The sequence below is a fragment of the Barbus barbus genome (genome assembly GCF_936440315.1).
Source record: "Barbus barbus genome assembly, chromosome: 34".
NCBI classification, from domain to species: domain Eukaryota; kingdom Metazoa; phylum Chordata; class Actinopteri; order Cypriniformes; family Cyprinidae; genus Barbus; species Barbus barbus.
Genome location: NC_136762.1, coordinates 15,932,627 through 15,956,242, shown reverse-complemented (window position 1 = coordinate 15,956,242; position 23,616 = coordinate 15,932,627). Strand labels below are relative to the sequence as shown.

The 23,616-nt window shown below is 35.5% G+C and overlaps 1 protein-coding gene across 9 annotated transcripts; it reads right to left on the bottom strand.

Moving 5' to 3' along the window:
• Nucleotides 1–902: 902 nt before the first annotated feature.
• LOC306854467 (phosphatidylinositol-binding clathrin assembly protein-like) lies at nt 903–20,294 on the bottom strand. 9 transcript variants are annotated; one of them, XM_079392513.1, is made up of 23 exons: nt 19,736–20,171; nt 15,967–16,109; nt 15,781–15,856; nt 15,008–15,110; nt 14,566–14,659; nt 14,307–14,418; nt 13,779–13,885; nt 13,654–13,695; nt 12,669–12,754; nt 12,359–12,482; nt 10,888–11,021; nt 9,787–9,878; nt 9,508–9,660; nt 8,166–8,249; nt 7,833–7,922; nt 7,220–7,330; nt 6,901–7,008; nt 6,527–6,557; nt 6,342–6,441; nt 4,880–4,939; nt 4,429–4,533; nt 4,102–4,213; nt 904–2,287 (listed from the first exon to the last, which is right to left on the bottom strand). In XM_079392513.1, the coding sequence occupies exons 1-22, from the start codon at nt 19,863–19,865 to the stop codon at nt 4,121–4,123; spliced, it is 2,178 nt and encodes a 725-aa protein (XP_079248639.1). In that variant the 5' UTR covers nt 19,866–20,171; the 3' UTR covers nt 904–2,287; nt 4,102–4,120. The 9 variants fall into 9 exon arrangements, with proteins under 9 accessions (XP_079248636.1, XP_079248639.1, XP_079248632.1 ...); XM_079392506.1 differs by lacking the exon at nt 8,166–8,249 and having other exon boundaries at nt 19,736–20,272; XM_079392508.1 differs by lacking the exons at nt 4,102–4,213; nt 8,166–8,249 and having other exon boundaries at nt 19,736–20,253.
• Nucleotides 20,295–23,616: the final 3,322 nt, after the last annotated feature.

Sequence of the window (23,616 nt, the reverse complement as noted above, 5' to 3'; positions counted from 1 at the left end):
ATGAGTGAATCATTGAATCAGTTACCAAATCTGTTTGTTCAAAACAGATTCAGGAACATACATATCTGTGTGTATATATATGTGGCCCTGGACCACAAAATCAGTCATAAGGGTTCATTTTTAGAAATTGAGATTTATACATCATCTGAAAGCTGAATAAATAAGCTTTCCATTGATGCATGGTTTGTTAGGATAGGACGATATCTGGCCAAGATACAATTTGAGGGTGTAAAAAAATCTAAATATTGAGAAAATCGCCTTTAAAGTTGTCCAAATTAAGTTCTTAGCAATGCATATTACTAATCAAAAATTAAGTTTTGATATATTTACAGTTGGAAATTTACTAAATATCTTCATGGAACATGATCTTTACTTAATATCCTAATGATTTTTGGCATAAAAGAAAAATCTATCATTTTGACACATACAATTATTTTTGGCTATTGCTATAAATATACCCCAGCGACTTAAGACTGGTTTTGTGGTCCAGGGTCACATATTTTATTCCTGGTATGTTCAAGGAAAATAAATATAAAAATGTAATCTTTTTAATTCCCTCAACAAGTTTATATTAGAACAGGTGTAACCTGGTTTATGTTTAACAAGTAGAAGCAAGGTTTTGAAACGAATGGATTTCACAGTGTAAAGAGGCAAATGAGTAAACACTCAAACCTATCAAACATTTGTATACCTCCTTTAAGCTTCAGAGTATTGAATCTATGACTTTTGAGTGAACTGTACCAATTAGATTAATGGAATAAAAATGATAATTTACAGGTTCCTATTGGTAGATAAGCTATGTTTATGTGTATTTGTAAGTCTTAAAGACAAGTACATGATTAACCATCATGTCAAGCTGAAAAAAACTAATGTATGTTCATAAAACAAGCATACGCAAGATTTGTGGAAGCTGCACTTTATTTGAAAAAGAAAGAGTTCACTAATTGTTCTTACATCTTTTAAATACATAAACAAAAAAAAAAAAAAAAAAAAAGATCCGTGAGGACAACACAGAAATTATTCAGTAAAACTTAGGTCAGTTACGATTTGATTGAATTGCTTTCATATTTCAAACCATCCTTAGCCAACCCCTGGACAAACTGCCTACATGATTATATGTATATATACATAAAAGCACCGATCAACAGTGCTCGAACCGTCTCCCAGTCAGCGTTTCTCATATTTACACTACAAATTTACAGTGATATCAATAACCCTGTCCGTGACCAATAGCTAGAGGAGCATCCAGCTCCCGTTCAGTATTCCTGGACTTTTAGAGAGCAGGGTGCCTAACTTGACGAGAAGTCTGAAACATGAGGGCAACTCTTAACATTCAGACCAGGGGCCGCCAGATCTTTACGGTCCGTGTGAAAATGATGGCATGCCATGCATAACGCAGAACACCTCCCTTCCCAAGTGCAACACCTCACAGTAACGGAGGAAGTGCTTTTCTACTCCGACAAATATCTCATTGCAAAACCCCTAAGCACAGTATCGACTAAACAGTATAACAAACCATTCACTAATGATTACCCTCCCAATAGCCTTGGGCTGCAAACATTTCATCTACGGGAAGTTGTTCTAGACATAAAACTTAGAGAATAGTTAGTGCTCTATCATTTAGCTTACAGGTGTATTTTTCACATAATATCTATTTTAAAAGTCTAAACCTGCATTATACAATCCAACACCCATGAATAATGTTGAATTATTATTTATATTTTCCCCCAATGTACTTCGTAAACTCTCCTGTTTTATTTTTTAGGCATTAATTATAAATAAATACAAACGACACGCAAGAAAGGTCTACCGGTGAATACAATTAAAGTCGAAACTAAAAGATAAAGTGTAAAACAAAGTTACTGTTACTATTTCATAACACGTATTATATCAGATGCGGAGTTGTACTCCGATTTAGGTCGACATTCGCCACAAGACCTCTCATCAGATTCTCCTGGTCGAAGGAAAACAACAACCTAGCAGGAAAATCAAACTATAGCTTCTCAGAACACAAAATATCCAAGTCTTTCAATGCCCTTACCTACCTTAACAGATTATAAAATTTATGAGGAATCCCTTTATGGGTTGAACAGCAGCATCACTTGACATCTTAAACAAATTACGAAATGATTGCAGTATGCTCCCAGTCTTTCAACACACTTGGTTTACATCTCTGACGTCGAGTATGTTGTGGGATCGGTCCTCTGAAGAGCATCCCGGCATCCCGGACAGAGCTTAATGGTTTGACATCAGGGAGCAACTTCGTTTTGTGTTACATAAACTGCATCTGGAAAAAGAGACAATTAAATGTACGATTTAAAAAGATGCTTTAAACAACAGTGTGTTAAGTCTACAAGAAACAGTGTTTGTGACCCACGTCGCTTGCTTAACCTGACACAATTATGAATGAAACCAGGACTGGGAACTGATTGGATAGTGAAGAGAATCTCTGTATGATAGGTTGGAGAAGAGTGGTTAAAAAATAAGAGGGTTTGATGTCAACCAAAAAGGAGAAATGTTTTAGAGGTGTTACAGAAAGTTGCAGGGCTTCTACTTCATGACTTTTCCAGTTTGGGGTTACTGGATAAGTCAAATCATTTTATACAGACTGTACTCACAGAAAATGAAAAAGTAATGAAATATCTTGAAATATCTGTGCATAAATAGAAAAAAGTTATTCCATATAGAAATCTCCATGACTTTTAAAAATATATGATCAGGCCTGAATATTAGTTTTAAAGGTAAATTCAGTCATTTGTTCTTATTTGTCATATAATTAAATAAACTGTTGAAAAATAAAATTAAATGTTTGATATATACTTGAAATTAAACATTAAGAAAGAATAGTGTCAGTTTTATTTTTATAAAATAATTTTAACATTTAGAATACTTTTAAGAAGTAATTAAATATCTGCACATTTCTCTTTTTAAAAATATATATATTCAGGCATAATTATCACATTTTTAAAGGTGAACAGTTGTTGTTGTTGTTATTATTAATTCATTAATTATTCATTAATAGTAGCGTGAAATATGTTTAAAACAATGTACACTCAGGAATATGTTTTGAGAAAGTAAACTGTCAATTTTATGTTAATAAAATAATTGTAACATTTAAAAAATAAAATAAATTAACTATACATATCAGTACATACAGTGGGGAAAAAAATTCTTTGATCCCCTGATTTTATACGTTTGCCCACTGACAAAGAAATGATCAGTCTATAATTTTTATGGTAGGTTTATTTGAACAGTGAGAGACAGAATAAAACGCATTTCAAAAAAGTTATAAATTGATTTGTATTTTAATGAGTCAAATAAGTATTTGATCCCCTATCAATCAGCAAGATTTGACTCCCAGGTGTCTTTTATAAGGGTAAGGAGTTGCTATTAGGGGCACTCTCTTAAAGAGAGTGCTCCTAATCTCATCTTGTTACCTGTATAAAAGACAACCTGTCCACAGAAGCAATCAATCAATCAGATTCCAAACTCTCCACCAGGGCCAAGAGCTGTCCAAAAATGTCAGGGACAAGATTGTAGACCTACACAAGGCTGGAATGGGCTACAAGACCAACGCCAAGCAGCTTGGTGTGAAGGTGACAACAGTTGGTGCGATTATTCGCAAATGGAAGAAACAAAATAGCTGTCAATCTCCCTCGGACTGGGGCTCCATGCAAGATCTCACCTCGTGGAGTTTCAGTGATCATGAGAACGGTGAGGAATCAGCCCAGAACTACACGGGAGGATCTTGTCAATAATCTCAATGCAGCTGGGACCATAGTCACCAAAAATCCATTGGCAACACTACGCCGTGAAGGACTGAAATCCTGCAGCGCCCGCAAGGTCCCCCTGCTCATTCCAGCCTAAAATAAACCTACCATTCAAATTATAGACTGATCATTTCCTTGTCAGTGGGCAAACGTACAAAATCAGCAGGGGATCAAATATTTTTTTTCCCACTGTATATACATACATATATATATATATATATATATATATATATGCAGTCTATTTGAACAGTCTACATCTAGCAAGAGGCACGAGATCAAACTGATCATGAGTGCATGCAAGACCAGCGGTGAGCACAAACACATGCGGTACCTAGACAAAAGACGAAGCTCTACAAGAAATCCTTGAGAGAGAGCTGTGCAAAGGGGTCTTGTCCTGGGGCTCTGAGAGGACTCTGACTGGAAGGGCTAGAGGCAGCGGAGGGCTAATGCAGAGAGAGAAAGGAAAGAGCTTGGAGTGACAGGGAGAAGCACATGTGGAGGAGGAGAGGAATGATCTGCAGTTTGGGAGGGAGTTCTCTGTCTTCATGGCCCATCAGAACACAATGGACCATGATTATGAAGTGTGTTAATAGAAACCTACATTCATCACAAGAACAACGTAATGTATGAAAGGTTAGAGAGATTGTATGGGCTGTACCTGTGCGCTGGACACTGATCCGAACGGATTGGATGGCCTCATGACCGGCTGTGTGTACATCATTGTGGGCTGGGTCATCATGCTCATAGAGGGCAACTGTGGAGGCTACAAAAATCACAACCAACCTCAATTCTGCCAGCTGGTTTCACAGCAGGGTTATTATAGTTAAATGAAACCAAAGCCATAGAAAATAAACATTGACTGAATTAAAATGAACCAGGAAAAATTCATTTAAACCTTATATTTCAGCTAGTTGTCAAAACAACATTCCACATTTTCATTTAATTTAACTCGATGCTAAAATAACAAACTGAAACTGAAATTAAAATGAGTAAAAACTATATCGCATTTAAAAATAAAAATGGCAAAAACGCAACACAACAAAATGACTAAAATTGTAATATAATTGAAAACAGAAAATTCAAAATTGTAAAAAAAATAAATTACTAACCATGCCATATCCCATCATTCCTGTAGGTGTTGTAGCAGGGAAAGCCATAACAGATGGTGGCTATAAAACAAAGAAAGACTAATAAAAACACTAAGTTCATATGTGATTCATTTCATTATATTTGCTCTGTTCCAAAAACCTTAAGACACCTTGTTTTAGCAAAATCCCAGAATGCACTTCAGTGAGCTCAGTTAATAAATGGCAGGCAAGGCAGAAACAATGTCAGTTATGATTTAAACATTTCTTTCCAATACTGAGAAGTGCGAAGCATTGATTAAAACAGTTACTGAAAGTTGCTACTGAAATCACTTGTTCAGTTGAGTCGCCTGTGTAGAGCGTTTTTTGTGTACGCTGCCTATATAGTGACCTAAATTGATCACTTAAAGGGATAGTTGACCCAAAAATGAAAATTGTCATTAGTTATTAACCCGCATGTTGTTCCAAACCCGTAAGACCTTTGTTCATCTTCAGAACACAAATTAAGATATTTTTGATGAAATCCGAGAGATTTTTGAATCTGCATAGGCAGCAAAGTATCTACCAAGTTCAAGACCCAGAAAGGTAGTAAGGACATCATTAAAATAGTCCATGTGACATCAGTGGTTCAGCCTTAATTTTATGCCCAGATTAGCAGTCTAGGGGAGTCAACACTAATTATCAAAAATCAGAGCAGATTTTGTTGAGTCAGAGTAGGGCCATTTTTTTAGATACCATTTTTTGAGCTTCGAAGCTTTGGTAGTAATCAACACCAAATATTCAAAGCTTCAGAGGGAGGGGGCTGAACATATTCTTCTCTCTAATAAAGGCAGGAATCTCTGTCTGTTTGCATTTTTATTTTGTAGAGAACCGTTCATCCAATCGACTTCACGCGTGGCGCGTGTGTTGCTGCGGACCCAAGGGAGTGCAGAGTTCAATATTGGTGCAATATGGACACGCGACATGTTCAGAATTAAACTTTTAATAAACTACAGAAGCAGTGCACCTCACGCGGACAGGGCTCATATGCTCCGAGAACGGACACTGCACTAGTGATACAAAACACACAGGTCTGTTAAGAGCAATGCTTTTAATAAGGTAGCCTAACATTTTTCTAACGACGCAAAATAAATGAACGAAAAATAAATGAACGAAGTTCAACGAACTGTAATATATAAAGAAGACAGTAGCATTCTTTCAATAACAGCATCACACATTTGAATTAACGAACAGTTTAAATAAAATTAAATGAATTCCCTTATATAGAATAAAACAAACTGTAGGCTTAACAGAACAAGGTAATGTTAGGCTGGATAGACAAGTGTGTGATGCCTAGTGTTTTTAAAATCTGTTCAGATTTTAAAAGTCATGTAATGTATTCCAGCCTTAAGAGGTAAGGATGCTTCCCTAGAAGGTAGCTGCTTATGTACAAAGTTCACTGGGTTTTGGAACAGAGCAATTTTGTCAAAATAAAGTACAGCTATACCATAGAGACAGGGTTCCATGTAGTAGAAGGAGCAGTTTTGGGTTGCCAGTTCATTCCACCAGTTAATTTTCTCTCTCCTGGTTGGTTCCAGTGGATATCACTGCAAATACAGTTGACTAATATTAACACCAAATCAGAAAATGAAAAATATATATACTGAGCATCATAAAGGGCAAAATTCTTACTTTTTAGTGGTACCGTTTCCAATGCCCAGATCTATAAGTGAGCAAATACATATTTTATGAAGACTTTAAAAAGGTACATTAAAATTTTTTAACAAAGTTTGAAAATCAGGGGCCGTTCACAAGAGAACATGTTGCTTTTCCATTGTTTCTCTATGTAAACATGCACTAAATGGACATCACTGACAATTATGCTTGCATTTTTTGCAGCATCTACTTGATCCAGACCTTTCTTCACATAACTGGCCTGAATGTCACGTTTATACATGCAAAAATGCATTCTTTGTGAAATGGCCCCTAACGATGTATAATATCTTCCTTTTAGCATCATATTCTGAAAACACAACTTATGCAACTTCTGAATAATTGACACTTACTTCCAACAAGGTTGGCCAAGGAAGAATCCAGGTCGTCTGACACCAGTTTCTCCGGGTGCTGATTGGAGGACTGATTTGAACCGGCCACAGTGGGTTTTAAAATCCCTGCTGTAACATTCACAAATAAGTCAGATGAGTATGTTTATATAGAATATTTGATACACAATGGTGATTCAGTGTGCTTTATATAAGCATAATAAAGCAAATGAGAAACATATAGACAAAAAAGCCCAGTTTAAAATCACTTAATGCTTTCAGATCAGAAACTTCTGATTACATGCTGATGTGTTTTCATTTGATTTTACCTAAAATGCCTTACCATCTGTATCCAGGCTATTAGACGAGGCAGCTTTAGTACCAAAAACAGACTCAAAGTCAACATGCAGCTCCCCTGAGCTCTGTGGAGGAGGGATTTGTGAAGCTCCGTATCCTTCAAAAGGTACAAAAAGCCATTTAAACCTTCTTACAGAAGTCACAATATAGACTAGGACACCGTCTGAAGAATACACAAGTTAAGCCAATAAGTGGACTAGAGTCCATGGTTACGTCAAAGATAGTGGAGGGTAAACTACAGTCATGCACAAGACATCCTGAAAAACTACAAGGGATAGATTTCACCAAAATGCAAAAACTGTCATCATTCACTCACCCTTGTGTCATTCTAAACTTGTTATAAAACATATAGGCCCGGTTTCACAAACGGGGCTTAGTTTAAGCCAGGACTAGGCCTTAGTTAAATTAAGATATTTAAGCAACTTTTACAAAAATGCCTTTTATAGTATTGTCATTTTTGGGTGAACTATCCCTTTAAGGATCTGATTTTGAATGGTGTTATATTATGTTAGATCAGACAGCATTAGAGACAAAGGGAAACATATATCACAAAGGGGTGCAGCACCACACAAGGCAACCTCCAGCCACAGGCTCCCTACCTCTGAATAGGTCTGCTACAGTGGAGGGCTCAGACTGGAAGGGAGAGGGGTTTGGGAGATGCTGGACCATAGACGGCTGACCAAACGAGTCTGACAGGCAGGCGGGGAGAAGGAGAAACAACACGGCAAGCGTAAAGACATACATAAAGACATTTGAGATTCAGAGTGGATTAGTAAAGAGCGTATTTAAACAGCAATATTAATACAGCCATGTGCAGAAGGCAAACAGCATCCAGCAGGGATCATCACAGGTTAGTCCCTGTACACTGCTTCAGTGCTCCTATGTTTCCAGACAGAGGGGAAACATAGGTGGGATGGTTTGCATCATGGTACCTGAGATTAAGTGCTCTATCCGCACAGTGCGTTTGTAATTGGTTGATACAGATGAACTTGAATCAATAAAGGGATTGTACTGATCTATGGTGGAAAAGGAAAAACAATCATTCACTAATAGCTTTATAGTTTAACTACTAAACCTTTACAAGGCAAAGATAGACTGGGGTGAAAACTGGAATGAAATGCGTGATTTTCTGACAAACTTTTGTTGTAGAATGCTTCAGAATGTTTATGATTAGTTGATGTCAAATTATTAAAATATTTATTTGTCCGTTTTTATATGCCAGGTTCAACTCATTGTTTATATTTCACTTGCTGACCTTTGGTAATTATTAAAATTTCATCTTTCAAAGTCAGTAATCGCATTTGTGTTAACGCATTACCTTTGATAGCCCTACTTTTATATATTACCCTTAAAAGTCTGGGTTCCTTTATTTTTATTTTTATAAAAGAAATTAATACTTTTATTCAGCAAGGATATGTGGCAGTAAATATATTTATAATGTTTAAAAATCTATTTCAGAAAATACTGTTCTTTTGTACTTCCTATTCATCAAAAACATTTCAAATAAAAATATTTTAAGCATTTTAGCATATTAGAATGATTTCTGAAGGATCATGTGACGCTGAAGACTGGTGTAATTATGCTGAAAATTCAGCTTTCTGTCACAAGAATAAATTACATTTTAAAATATATTAAAATAGAAAACAATTATCTTAAATTGTAATAATATTTCACAATATTACTGTATTTTTGATCACATAAATGCAACCTTGATGAGAATGAGACTTTCAAAATATTAAAATATTCTTACAGACCCCAAAATTTTGAATGGTGGTGTATATCTTTGTTCTTCAAATTATCATATGTTGGAAGTTGGGCAAAATAATCTATTCAGAATGTAGATATATCATCTTGTTTATTTGTCTTTCTATACACCCAGTTAACATGCATTTTTCCAGTTGTTTTGGTCTCACACTACCTACACCCGCTTTAATTTTAGCTTTAAATCAAGATAAAAACTGTAATTAATGAAACAGCCCCACTATAACAAAGCCAAAACAAAGCTCTGTGTGTACAAACATTATTTGAGGGTTATCTATAGTACTGCCACCTAACCTCCATTTAGTCTCCAATTACAGACTGCATTCTTACTCAGACGCCGAGCTCAACTGTAAGAACCGAACTTAATCAGAGGATTCCTGATTTGACACAACAGGATACACTGTGCATGCGAAACAACGAGGGACTTTCAACGACCAGAAAAACTCTAACTAATAAAACACTTTGGATGGGTGGATTGGTTGGTTTGGAATAAAGGAACTAAAGCATGTTTACCACCAAAAATCTCATGACCTGACATCCTAGAGGAGAAACTAACACCATCTGATGACATAACGGGTAGATGAGCACCATCAACAACAAGTTTGGTTAGGAAAGGGTTTAGGTTTGGAATGGAGTCATCTACAGCTTCAGAAGAAGAGAAAGGATCTGAGCAGGCAAAAGGAGAGAGAGAAAAAGTTGAACAGGAGGACATTAGAAAGAGATTCAAGTTAACACAGAGAAGGCTACAGCATGCTGAATATCTCTGAGGCGGTCACACGCAAAGGGTCTCACCTCCCCATGCCGTGGCCACAGAGGGTCCGGCCTGCATGCTTGACTGAAAGTTAGTCTGCAAGTCGAAGAGGTCACTCTCCATCTTCAGGGCACTGAGGATCAGAAAACAAAACAAAAATGCTTTAATCCCCAACCGATTTAAAGGGATAGTTCACCCATAAATGAAAATGACCCCATGATTTACTCACCCTCAAGCCATCCTAGGTGTATATGACTTTCTTCTTTCAGACGAATACAGTCAGAGTTATATAAAAAAATATCCTTGCTCTTCCAAGCTTTATAACGGCAGTGAATGGGGGTTGAGTTTTTCAAGCCCAAAAAAGTGCATTCATCCATCATAAAAAGTGGCCCACGTGGCTCCGGGGAGGTTAATAAAGGCCTTCTGAAGTGAAGCGATGCGTTTGTTTAAAAAAAATATCCATATTTAGAACTTTACAAATTGTAATCTCTAGCTTCTGCTCACTGTTGTAAGCATGTTCACGACACGAGAGAGTGGTGTTCCAGCAGATGACGTAGGATGCATGCGTAGTGTAAGCTCCGGTGATTAGTGATGAACGAGGAAGCGCAGAGGAGATAGCAAAACACAACACCGGTCATGAATTAGAAGTAAAAAAAACGAGGATTTGTAAAGAAAAATGTTGGAGGATTTAAAAAAAAAGCCAAGAGGAGACTGGTTTTCCTTTGCTGTAAACAAAAAAAACCTCGCAAGACTAGCATATTCTGGCAGGAGCTTACGCTTGCCTATGTCCTACGTCATCTGCTGAACACAACTCTCTCGTGAACATGCGTACGACAGTTAACAGAAGATAGAGATTACGGTTTAGAAAGTTTTAAATATGGACATTTTTCTTACAAAAACGCATTGATTCACTTCAGAAGGCCTATATTAACCCCCGAAGCCATGTGGAGCACTTTTTATGATGGATGAATGCACTTTTTTGGGCTTCAAAATCTCAACCACCATTCACTGCCATTCATACAGTTTGGAAGAGGCAGGACAGTTTTTAATATAACTCCGATTGTAATCGTCAGAAAGAAAAAAGTCATATACACCTAGGATGGCTTGAGATGTCACACTGTGAAGTGATTTGATTGGCTAACCCATTGGAGCAGCTGGGAGTGGAGAACAGGTCGATGGCAGGAGCTGTGCTGATGCATGCTGCTGTGGTGGAGACTGGAGAAGTGTCGGTCGTGGCAAACGAAGGCCTCTTGGAGAGCTCCTTCAGCCTCTGTTCCTGTTTACAAGAAGCCTTTTAGAGAGGAAGGAGCCATCTGATTGGCATGGAGAATAACCAACCACTTTTCATTCATTAGTGTGATGTTTTGAGGATAAATTTGAAATGTGATACCAAGCTCATTCAGATAATTGTTTTAACATTTATCAGCCTTAAAGAAACCTGTTAAATATTAATCATAGATTCAGTTGGATAATCTTAGCAAATTCTGTCAGTCTGGCAACTTTTTCTACCATTCATCCCCAAACCAGACGTGTGAATTGAAGCAGCGCGGCAAGTTGTACACAAAGCTTTCTGATTAAAAAACCTGTGCACTTGTGTGATTGGAAGTATTCAGCCAATCAAATAAGAAGTTTTCACCAAATCTTGCCAATATTGTGTGCAATATATGCATTATATTTTCTAGGAATGGTTTATGAGCTTCAGACACATATAGAAAGACACCCATGATTAATCTAACAAACAAAATATTGTCTATTAACATGCTATTAAGCTTAAGGAGTGAAAACCATATTTAAATATCTAAGAGAATCCCCCAAATTACAGTTTTGTGTGTGTACAGAACAGAACTCGCTCTCAAAATTGCAATGTGTGACACCATTAACACGGAAATGTTTTGCCATCTTGTGCATTTGGTATCTGCGATTTTTGATCAAAGTAATATTAGTGACCAAAGGCTTGTTACATTCAGTGATTTTTAACTAAACCACTGTCGACAGACATGTTGTTTTATATCTTGCTTTGGAGAGCACACTCTTGAAGTGTTGCCAAGTCCACTTATTATAAGCAAAGCTTATTAAGCATTTTTGGCCTTGTTGTTTGGGCTCGGCTCATAAAGCAAACCACTTTATGGAGTTAATGAATTAGGCAGTTGCAGGTCACTATATTTTGGTATGTATCTTATTTCCAAGATAACACTTTTGGATTTAAGTGTATTATGGGCTTGTTCTTTTTTGTTGTATTTTTTTCATGGCAAGATCTGGCAACACTGAGTCAAATCATACTTGGTTTAAGGTGATTTCTTGCACCACGCATTCAGAAGGGAGACACATCTCTGATACAAGTTTACATACATCATTAACAACTAGTTGTTCAGTTCGTTTCATTACAAGGTGTAGAATTTCTGTAAATACGGTTTTCACTACCTGAATATTTTCTGAATTTATTGAATTCACACACACACACACACAAATGTACAATGCAGAATTGTCCAAATGTGTGCACATACAACAAGAAAACAGGAATCTATAATGAACCAAAGAAAAATTTACAGAAAATACTGGAAACCCTTTCCTCTGGTGGGTGAAATTATTTTTGATATGTGTCCTTTTATGTACCTTTAGAGCTTTCAATCGCGCCTGCTCCTCCTCGAGAGCTGCCTGCTTTTCCCTTTCATCCACTTTGGTGAAAGACATGCCAGTGTTGGCCAGAGATGACACCGCATTGGAGAGTGTGCTTGCCCTACAAAAGTCGGGGAGAGATAAATTGGGCTTCTGTGAGTATCAAATAGAAATGTACAACTAGAGTATACAGAACTCCTGTATTTGTCAAGCACAAGCTCTTATAATTTAGACCTGTCAACATAATGCATCTGTTAGAACTCATTAATTTGTATTCCGCTCTGAATGTGACACATGAATGGCCCACCTGCTGGCGGCAGTGGAGTCCTTCACCTTTTTTCCTTCTAATGAAGCCAAGTGTTGTTCCAGGGCATCCAAAAGACTGCTGGGGGCCTGGGGGAATGCACAAACATTTACTCAGGAACACAGCACTGACTGCATCAAGTGCCCAATGAAAAGACAGTAAATAGCTTATTGGCAATAAAAATTAAACAGTGCAGAGGAGTGCAGAAAAGAGTCAGAAAAGTACTTACACACACAGTAAACTGAAGGTGGACAGAAGGTGGAAAGATAAAGGGAAATACAGAATATAAAGGTGGTCTTGGTCAGACATATAATGCATGAGTTTCAAACTGCTCTTATATAAGGCTATGATGGAATTTGCATTGGATAATAATCTGTCCTTTTCATGTGTCCATGTTTAACATTTTCCATTATGACTTAGATGTTAATGTATATACTAAACTATTCTCACTCCCAAGGTGTCAAATACTAGTGCTTAGGTAAAAGCCCAACATGTCACTGTATATAATGATGCATCAACATTCTTATTATAATCATGAACCCATAATCTCAGGAATATACTCATCATCTGAAATGTGTTTGTGCTGTAATTGTACTCTATATGAAGGTCTTACTCCAAATTTTTAAAACAGTAATATATTGGTATTACACACAACACAAAATGGCTCCAACAGCTGTATCTGAGTGAGAACCTGTTGCATATTCCGTCAATATACTTGTCATAACCGTGGAAGTCATGATTCTTTTATCTCTATTATTGTAATTATTATTCTGAAATCTCCACTGAGCCCATAACACCTTTATTTGCTGTAGACAGGGAAAAGTTAAGACAGAAAAGCTGAGAAATCTTTAGTGACATGCACATCCTAATGACCTGCATGCATGTTTAAGTCAGAAATGCATTTGTGCAAAGTAACGTAAGGGAGAAAGCAGAACAGTTTCAGAAAATACTGGTGTTATTAAAGTCAGAAAAAAAAATGTAGTCTTACCTGAGACAGGTCAGGTATGTCCCCGCGATCTATTCCCACCTGCTGTGAGGTGTGGAGAACAAATATGTTACATAGCGCTCTTAATGAAGTCCCTTGCTAACCAGAACAACGCATGAGAATCTCACCTCTGCCACTTTGAGGAACTCTGAGATCCGGGTCATTCGAGTAAGGAATTTCTTGTAAATGTCCAAACCCTCTTTGCACTGGACTTTTTTCATATCAAAATACTTTTCTGTAAGAGGTAGATGAATAAGTATGCATTATTAATCAGCACTATGCTGTTATCTGCATGTAGTATAGATTATAGACTATAGCAATGGTTTAAAGTTACAAACACATCTTTTTGCTTCACAAGACATTAATTGATGGACTAGAGTGGTATGGATTACTTGTGTATTATTGTGATGTTTTTATCAGCTGTTTGGACTTTCATTCTGGCGGCACCCATTTACTGCAGAGGATCTATTGGTGAGCAAGTGATGTAATGCTACATTTCTCCAAATATGTTTTGAGCAGATTTTCAGCAAATTTTCATTTTTGGGTGAACTACTCCTTTAAACAAATATTTACCTCAAATCTGTAATGTACATCTTTCATATAAAAGTGAAGAGAGTATTTTGTTTATTTATTTTGAATTGAGATGAAAGACCTACCCAGTAAGTTTATTATCCCTTCGTTGTAAGCTGCAAAAAGTCGGATGGAGTCTTTGAAGAGAAGCATGAAGGCTGCATTGATAACCCCATTGGTAAGTTCATTAGCATTGACCTGGACAAACAAACAAAAAAACATATTTTTAAATATATGCAACACAAATGCTTTGCTTCTACAGAGTATATAATCATCGCATATATTCTTAAGTCATTTTTTTCAGTGAACATGCATGTACAGTATATAGATCAACCGTCAGCTTACATTGAAGTCAAGAAGGGCATCCATCTGGTTCTGTATAATGGGGATGGTTTTAAGAAGCTTCTCTGTGTTCATGGTTCTCATCACTCCATCCACCCTTAAGGAAAAGATTTTAAAATATAGGTCAAATGACATTAGGGGGATCAGTGCATGGAGGTTTAGTGGATGATCCAGCGCAATGACTTCAAGCACTTAATGCAAGCACTTCAAACCTAGTGCTGCACAAATACCCCTCAAATGATTTAGAACAAAAACTACAGCTAAGGCTAAAAAAAAGAAAAAAAACAACAACTTTGTATCGAGTGAACAATTTGCTGGTCAAATGAATCACTGTTTGAGTTACATAATGCACTTAATGTAAAATTCAGCACACCAGAGAAAGCAGGAACTAGATACTACATTTAGATTCAAAATCATTTTATAAAATGTATAAAAAATATCCTACCCACGCTTTACTTTCGTGAAGTCAAATGCCACCTGTCGATATGAAACCGCTTTCTCATTCAGATATCGACTATACCTTCGAATGAATGTTGACATATCATAACCTAGGGAGACACAAATAAATATCACAGTTATGAAATTAATTATTTTATTTAGAATAAATGTTAAAGGGATTGTACACCCAATATTGAAAATTCTGTCATCATTTACTCACCCTCAAGGTGTTCCAAACCTGTATGAATGTCTTTGTTCTGCCGAACACAAAGGAAGATATTCTGAAGAATGTGGGAAACAGAGCAGTTCTGGGGCACCATTGACTTCCATTGTATTTTTTTTTTCCTACTATGGGAGTCAATGGTGCCCCAAAACAGCCTGGTTACAAACTTTCTTCAAAATATCTTCCTTTGTGTTCGGCAGAACAAAGACATTCATACAGGTTTGGAACTACTTGAGGGTGAGTAAATGATGACAGAATTTTCATTTTTGGGTGAACCATCCCTTTAAGGATTAGTTGAGGATCACAGAGGAAAAGTGCTACAATCAGGAAAAGGGAATATGAAATGTTAAATTAAAACTGCAAAAAAGTGAATGTTATAAATATCATTACAAAACAAATGACAAATTAAAAAAGAAAATAATGTCTTTATAACATAATATAAAATGCCATTAAATAAATATTTCATTTACAACAATTTAAATAATGCATCGAAAAAATGAGCATGAAAGAAAAATTAAATCTCCGTAGAGCCTGAAATAAATAGTTCAATACTGTACCTTGTAGGCCACTTTTGTCCAGGAAATTACTGAGGTTGAATAATGTGTTCCTGGAGGCCAGGTACTGAATAAATCGCTGTAACCAAAATAATAAAAAAAGGTTTAATGCATAGAATTATTTGCAGATCTTTATTAGCACATGGAAAAAAATTATTAAAAAAGTGGACAGGTCTCCCAGTCACGCACCTCATTCCCGTATACCATGAGGTGATGTGTTGTGATTAGAGACTTAAAGACCACCACCCAGCTGGTGTTGGTGGTCCTCTCGAACAAAGAGTCTGCCAGCTGAGGAATGTTCACATTCATCTCATTGGTACAGTGTATCAGGTCTACAATAGAAACAAGAGAGATTTCCATTAACTACTGACATTAATAACTGGGTGAACAGGCAAGAACTGAGTCAACGGAGTGCACTGGTATAGAGCTTAAAATGTAATAAATCAAAGGATTACCATGCATTTATAACAGAAAAATAATACTCTGTGGAGAGAGCCCACATATATAAGCTTTTTTACATATAAAATGTGCTTTATTCTGAATTACGTAACAGGAATAAACTAACGCACAGCCCACTACTGCTGGTGGACGTTTTAGATGAAATGTTTACTGCACTTCTGCTAATATGCTTTAGGGGAGTGAAACAGTTGTGGTGTAGTCGTCACATAGACAGTGATGTGCCGTTTCAGATGAGCTGCTACTATCTGAATGAATGCGGTTGACTTCAGTCATGTGGTTGATTGGTTGGTTTGGTGTAAGGCAGCTGCCTCAAGAACACTGCCAACTTTGATTCATCCAGTTGTCACTCCTACTCTAAGAAACAAAGCCCTCGCCACAAAAGATGTCAACGGAAATGTTCAAAATCAGATCTTATCTATTTTACAGCTATAGCCATATCAGGCAAACGCAGTTCATATTTTTTTTAGTGAAAAGATCCATAAGTAACCATCATTTATGTGACATATTATAACTTGAAGGGTTGGTTCAACCCAAAAACTGTAAAAGCTGTATAACTTCTGTGGAACGTAAAAGAAGATATTTCAGTGTGTGTGTGCGTGTGTGTGTTGTTTTTTTGTCCAGTGGAAGTCAATAGGCACCAAAGCTGTTTAGTTACTAACATTCTTCAAAGCAGAGTTACGTTTTAGATGCTATAATAGTTTTTATTCATATTTTGAATTGGTTTGCAATTTTTTAATTTTCTGTTTTTGTTTAAATTTTATTTAAAGTTGCAGTAATTTTGCTGTGTTTGTCATTTTATTCATTTTTTTTATATAAACATCTAAACTACTAGTCAACAGTTTTTGAACAGTAAGATTTATGTTTTTTAAAGAATTCTCTTCTGCTCGCCAAGCCTGCATTCATTTGATTCAAAATACAATTTTTTTTAAATTACTATTTAAAATAACTGTTTTCTATTTGAATATATTTTAAAGTTTAATTTATTCCTGTGATTTCAATGCTGAATTTTTATCATAATTACGGCAGTCACATGATCCTTCAAAAATCATCCTAGTACTCTGATTTGCAGCTCAAAAAACACATTACTATGATTATGTTGAAAACAACTGAGTAGATTTTTTTCAGGTTTCACTGATGAATAGAAAGTTCAGAAGAACAGCATTTATCTGAAATAGAAATATTTTGTAACATTATAAATGTCTTTTATCATCACTTTTGATCAATTTAAAGCATCCTTGCAAAAAAAATATCCAAAAAAATATACTGACTTCAAGCTTTTGAATGCTATAGTGTATAATGTTACGAAAGCTTTTTATTTCAGATAAATGCTCATCTTTGAATCTTTTTATTCATCAAGGAATCCTGAAAAAATGTACTCAACTGTTTTAGATATTCATGATAATGCTAAAAAAAATTCTTGAGCAGCAAATCAGCATATTAGAATGATTTCTGAAGGATCATGTGACACTGAAGACTGGCAATGATGCTGAAAATTCAGCTTTGATCACAGAAATTACACTTTAAAACAGGGCTGTCCAAACTCGGTCCTGGAGGGCCGGTGTCCTGCAGAGTTTAGCTCCAACTTGCCTCAACACACCTGCAAGGAATCTTCTAGTATGCTTGGTAAGAGCTTGATGAGCTGCTTCAGGTGTGTTTGATTAGAGCTGGAGCTGAACTCTGCAGGACACCGGCCCTCCAGGACCGAGTTTGGACAGCCCTGCTTTAAAATATACTTAAACAGAAAGCAGTTATTTTAAATAGTAAAAATATTTCACAATTTTTGCTGTATTTTGGATCAAATAAATGCAGGCTTGGTGAGCAGAAGAGTATTCTTTAAAAATCATAAAAAATCTTATTGTTTAAAAACTTTTGACTGGTAGTAGTGTATATGTATTTTACTTATTTTTCTTTCAGTTTAAGTTATTTTAGTACATCAAGTTTGCCTTTAAGGTCTCAGTTTTAGTTAACCATAATAACCTTCCTTCAAAATATATTATTTTATGTTCCACAGAGGAAAGACACTCATAGGGGTTTGGAATGACATGAGGGTAAGTAAATTATGGCAGAATTTTCATTTTTGGCTAAACTAAAATTGTTAAAGGGATAGTTCACCAAAAATGAAAATTCTGTCATACTCACCCTCATGTCATTCCAAACCCCTAAGACCTTTGTTCATCTTCAAAACACAAATTAAGATATTGTTGATGAAATCCGAGAGCTTTCTGACCCTAAGACAGCAACACAACTGACACATTCAAGGCCCAGAAAAGTAGTAAGGACATCGTTAAAATAGTCCATGTGACATCAGTGGTCCAATTGTAATGTTATGAAGCTACAGGAATATTTTTGTATGCAAAGAAAACAAAAATAACAACTTTATTCAACAATTATTCAACAAAAATGAATGCGCATCGAACACCGACACTGAAGAGAAGTTGTAGAATAAAATCCTTATGTTTGTTTTCTTGGTGTACAACAATATTCTCGTAGCTTCATAAAATTACAGTTGAACCACTGATGTCACAGGGACTAGTTTAACGATGTCCTTACTACCTTTCTGGGCCTTGAACGTGGTAGTCACATTGCTGTCTCAGGGTCAGAAAGCTCTCAGATTTCATCAAAATATCTTAATTTGTGTACCGAAGATGAACAAAGGTCTTACATCTTTGAAATGACCTGAGGGAGAGGAATTAATGACAGAATTTTCATATCCCTTTGAGTTTACTTGCATTGGAGTAAAATGCAATGAAATCGAATTATTATGCATGAAAGGTGCATATAATTCTAAGGATGCAGAGAACAATTTCCACATTTTCCTTTTTTAATATCCTACCTACAGTCCTTCAGACATGTCATAGCTTGTCTTATAACACTGTAAGAACTAATGAAAGAGTAGTCAGGCCTGGCTGAGACAGACGTAAATAGAGATCTATTCTCAAGCACAGCCTTACTAGACTGGCACTAGACCAGCACTTCTTAAAGAAGGTGCACAGCATTCACTGACATCACCTGCCAGCTTGTCGCCAAACGAATATGAGAATCAAATCCCTGAAACACCTTCCTTATAATAACCCCTGCACAACAGCCTAAGAAAAACAATAGCACTGATTTATTTCTGCCCAATGAGTATTATAAGGAATTAACATTGTGATAAGAATTTACCCGCATGGCAATGCTGGTCATAAACTGTATTAAAATTGATTTGGGCACTATAAAAGCATTATGGGATCAAACTTAACGACAATCCCATCATTCTTGCTTATATAAATATCGCAGTATTGCACATGCACAGTCCTGCTTCAATATAGTTGAAAGTTATGCATATCAGTTTGTCATTCAATATTATTACACAGGAGTCTGTCCAAGCACATTAGCTTAGCACGACCAGGGCCTGCCCATTGTACAATAGCCTAAATTCGTAGCCATAACAATCAAAGCAACAGCTGTGCACACCTTCATCATCGCAATTCATGTTAAACACCCAGCTGGCAATACTTACAGTCCAAATGTTTCTTTTTAGGGCCCATTATTTCGTGAGTTGTTGCCTTGCACACTGTTTTGGATACGGCTGATCCAGTAACGCTATGCTGAGCAGCAGTTATCCTGTCTGTAATGCTCTGCCCAGACATCTTCAAAGCTTTCCAGCGATCGACAATCAAATAATACTTCTGAATATTGAAATTCACGCTGCTACTAAATAGTGTTCACAGTTCCTGGTCGACCTCCTGCCGTACAATACGAGAATACGAGGAGACAAAGATTGCTCGGACAAGGCAGATGGGAAGCCTTGCTCACAGTTATCCGCTGCGCGAGACGATGATGGATCCACAAATGATGTTAGAGAATATCTCACGCGGAATTGTTACATTGTTACGGGTTTCACTCGCGCGTTGTAAAGGCTCGTGACTCATCTCTAGTGTCCAGACACTAATCCCTCCGTTCAGCCGCCACCTGTTTTATTTCTGTAACCCCGCAGGATTGAGGAGCAGCGAAGGCATTCAGTGAAATGGCGGGCCTGTGCTGTTCCATGAGAGCTGGAGGAATATAGGACGCTGGCCGCTGAAGCTGCTGATCCTGGATCAGACAGACGCCTTCTCCATTACAAATGCGCTTGGAATAAAGGGACAAGAATATTTTTTCCGCGTGTTGGAATAGTTGAATTTTTTGATTAGATATGTTATTATCTTGACAGTGATATATATATATATATATATAGGCTATATATTTATATTATAAATCTTAGTAGTGACTGAATGCTTAGATAGCAATTACATGCAACAGTTATATAGTCCTGATTTTTCAAGTGACTGGTCCTCTGCACAATTTTTTGTCTGCATGTTTTTCAAGAAGTTTCTATTATAGGATGTTAATGGGGAGTAACTAGTTACATGCAACTGAATCACGTGATTTAATTACAAAATAAATGTCATTTTAATCAGTTACTGATTAAAAAAAAAAAAGTAATTAAATTACAGTTACTTATGAAAATGTTAACGATTACAAAAGGGTTTACATCTGATTATTTCACACACTCACCTACAGATTATCTGATTTCTTTCCCAAATTGCATTGACTGCTCTAAAATGTAAGACACCATTGTATCAGGCGTTATGACACAGAATAGGACACGTGCTTATTCGAGAACTGTTTTATTTACTATTTAGGTTTATGCACTTGCTTTTTTTTTTTTTAGATTAACTGATTGTTTGTTTTTCAAAGGCATTGTTAGATGCCGGTGTTTCCTGTCATAACTATGCACAGATTTGATTTCAAAAACAGTATCATAGCTATAAACTATTTTTTTGTTATGGTTTTAAATCTGTATTTATCCTCAGAATTATCTCAAAGTACGTCTTGTTTTGTAGTAGCTGTGCTTTAAAATTAAATTATTATAGTCTTAATTCAAGTGATGGAGCATTTGACACTAATCAGTGCCTAATTTACACGTTTGAAAATGATTAACAGTTGAAAACATTAGAAATTGCACAAAGTAATGAAATGTAATCAGTTACATTACTTTAGTAATGTACAGTACTTATGACATTAAAGGGTAACTTGTAATCTGTACAATTCCAAGAACTTTCCCAACACTGAGGATATATATATATATATATATATATATGCTCTAAACGATTCAACACCATCAAATCTAGAAATGATTCATCAAATAATCATTGACAAATCTAGCCTCATGTTGTAACTTACAGGATGTGAAATATGAAAAAGGACTATTTTTCACATACTTTTTACACACGTGTGTACAGGTTTATATGGTTTATAAGGACACAGTGACAGGTATTACAACATAAACATGGTTTATGAGAACAGTTCTTGTGTCTCGTTTAAACCAAATGACTAAAAAATACAAAAAAAAAACTTTATTCTTTTTTTGTATTTTTTATTTAATTATTAATTTTTTATTCTTTTTATTTGTTCTTTTTTTTTAAATGCAAAACGTTTTCTGTGGAGGGTTAGAGTTAGGAGATAGAAAATACAGTTGTGTGTGATTTAAAATTAATGTTAAAATTAAGGACAATTAATGTCCACAGACCCTCAGTACACCATGGGTCAAACATTTGGAATAATAAAAAAAAAAAAAAAAAGAATATTGTTAAAGTTTTTTATGCTCGCCAAGCCATATATTTGACAAATGAAATAAATATTTCACAATATTTCTGTTTTTTATTTTAAGAAATTAAAAATGTATTTTAAATAGAAGTTGTTCCTAACAAACCGGTATGACTTTCTTTCTTCAGTGGAACATGAAAGATATTCTGAAGAAGGGTGCTTATTTTAAGGATTAGTATTTTAAAGTATTTTAAATTAAAATAACTTTTAATTATTTTAAGTTAATTAATACTTGCATTCAGTGAAAATGCATTAAATTGATCAAAAGTGACAGTTACAGACATTTATAACAAAAATGTATGTTTCAAATCAATGCTGTTCTTATCACAGTTCCCATAAAAATATTGAGCAGTACAACAGTTTTCAACATTGATAATAAGATCAAATGTTTCTTAAGCATCAAATCAGAATATTAGAATGATTTCTGAAGGATCATGTGACACTTAAGACTGGATGCTGAAAATTCAGCTTTGCCATCACTGGAATGAATTACATTTTAATATATATTTAAAGAAAATAGCCTATTTTAAATTGGCTTAATACTTCACAATATTACTGTTTTGACTGTATTTTAAAAAAATACATGCAGCCTTGGTGAGCATAAGAGCCCACTTTCAAATAAAAAAATAAAAAAATCTTGTTTATGGTCTATGATTTTAATAGTGGGGGATAATGTAATGTTATAAAAGCTGACATATTAAAGTGAAAAATATAAAGAACACTCTTTAAAATAAAGGTGCTTCAAGCGATGCCATAGAGGAACCATTTTTGGTCCCACAAAGAACCATTCAGTCAAAGGTTCTTTAAAGAACCATCTCTTCCTTACCTTTTTATAATCTAAAGAACCTTATTTTACCACAAAGAACCTTTTGTGAAACAGAAAGGTTCTTAATGGAACCATTTAGACAAAAAGGCATCGCGAAGCATTATTTTTAAGAGTGAATGTTACAAAGAATCTTTTTTAAAGATTACATTTAAAGAGGAGGGACTTCATGAAGTTTGATTAAATAAATGCACCTGAATCAAATATTGAAATAGTTGATCTTATGAACACTAATTCAGAACAGTAGTTTGTAAATGATTTGTTATAGTGCTTGCATGTATGGGCTATATGTAAGAAGCAGTATGACTAGAAGTTCATGGTCAAGTCTCCTGATATGAACACTAGAGGACGCAGTGGAAACATTAAGCCGATGGCACAGAGATGCGCCTGTGATTCTGCATTTCAACAGCATGCTCTCCCTTTCATGTGGGAGATAAAACATACTTATGTTTAATGAATAATTAGATAACAACATTCATTAGATGTAGATGTTATAATTATTTAAATGACTAAACCAATATGATTTAATCACATAGCACAAGGAACAACAAAACTCTGTTCTTATTTTCTTTACCTCTGAGCATCAACTGGTGAAAGCATTTAATGAATTAATTTCAATTAATTTAATTTAATAAATTTACATTCATTTAAATAAAATCACATTCTGATTTCTCTTCAATTTAATTTATGAAAACTGCTTACATTTACACCCACATGCTTTTCCCCTCTTATTGATAAATATTATGTTTTCTTTATATAAGCAGCTTAACAAAAGAAAATTCTCTTTTGCTTTAGAAAATAAAATATAATAACAGGGCAAAAAAATACAGGTAGGAGGGTCCAACATCAGTAAGCTTGTATTTGGATAACAACCCTGTTCTCTGAAATGTTAGCTGACATTTTTGTCCTCCTGTAGTCACATTTCAAAG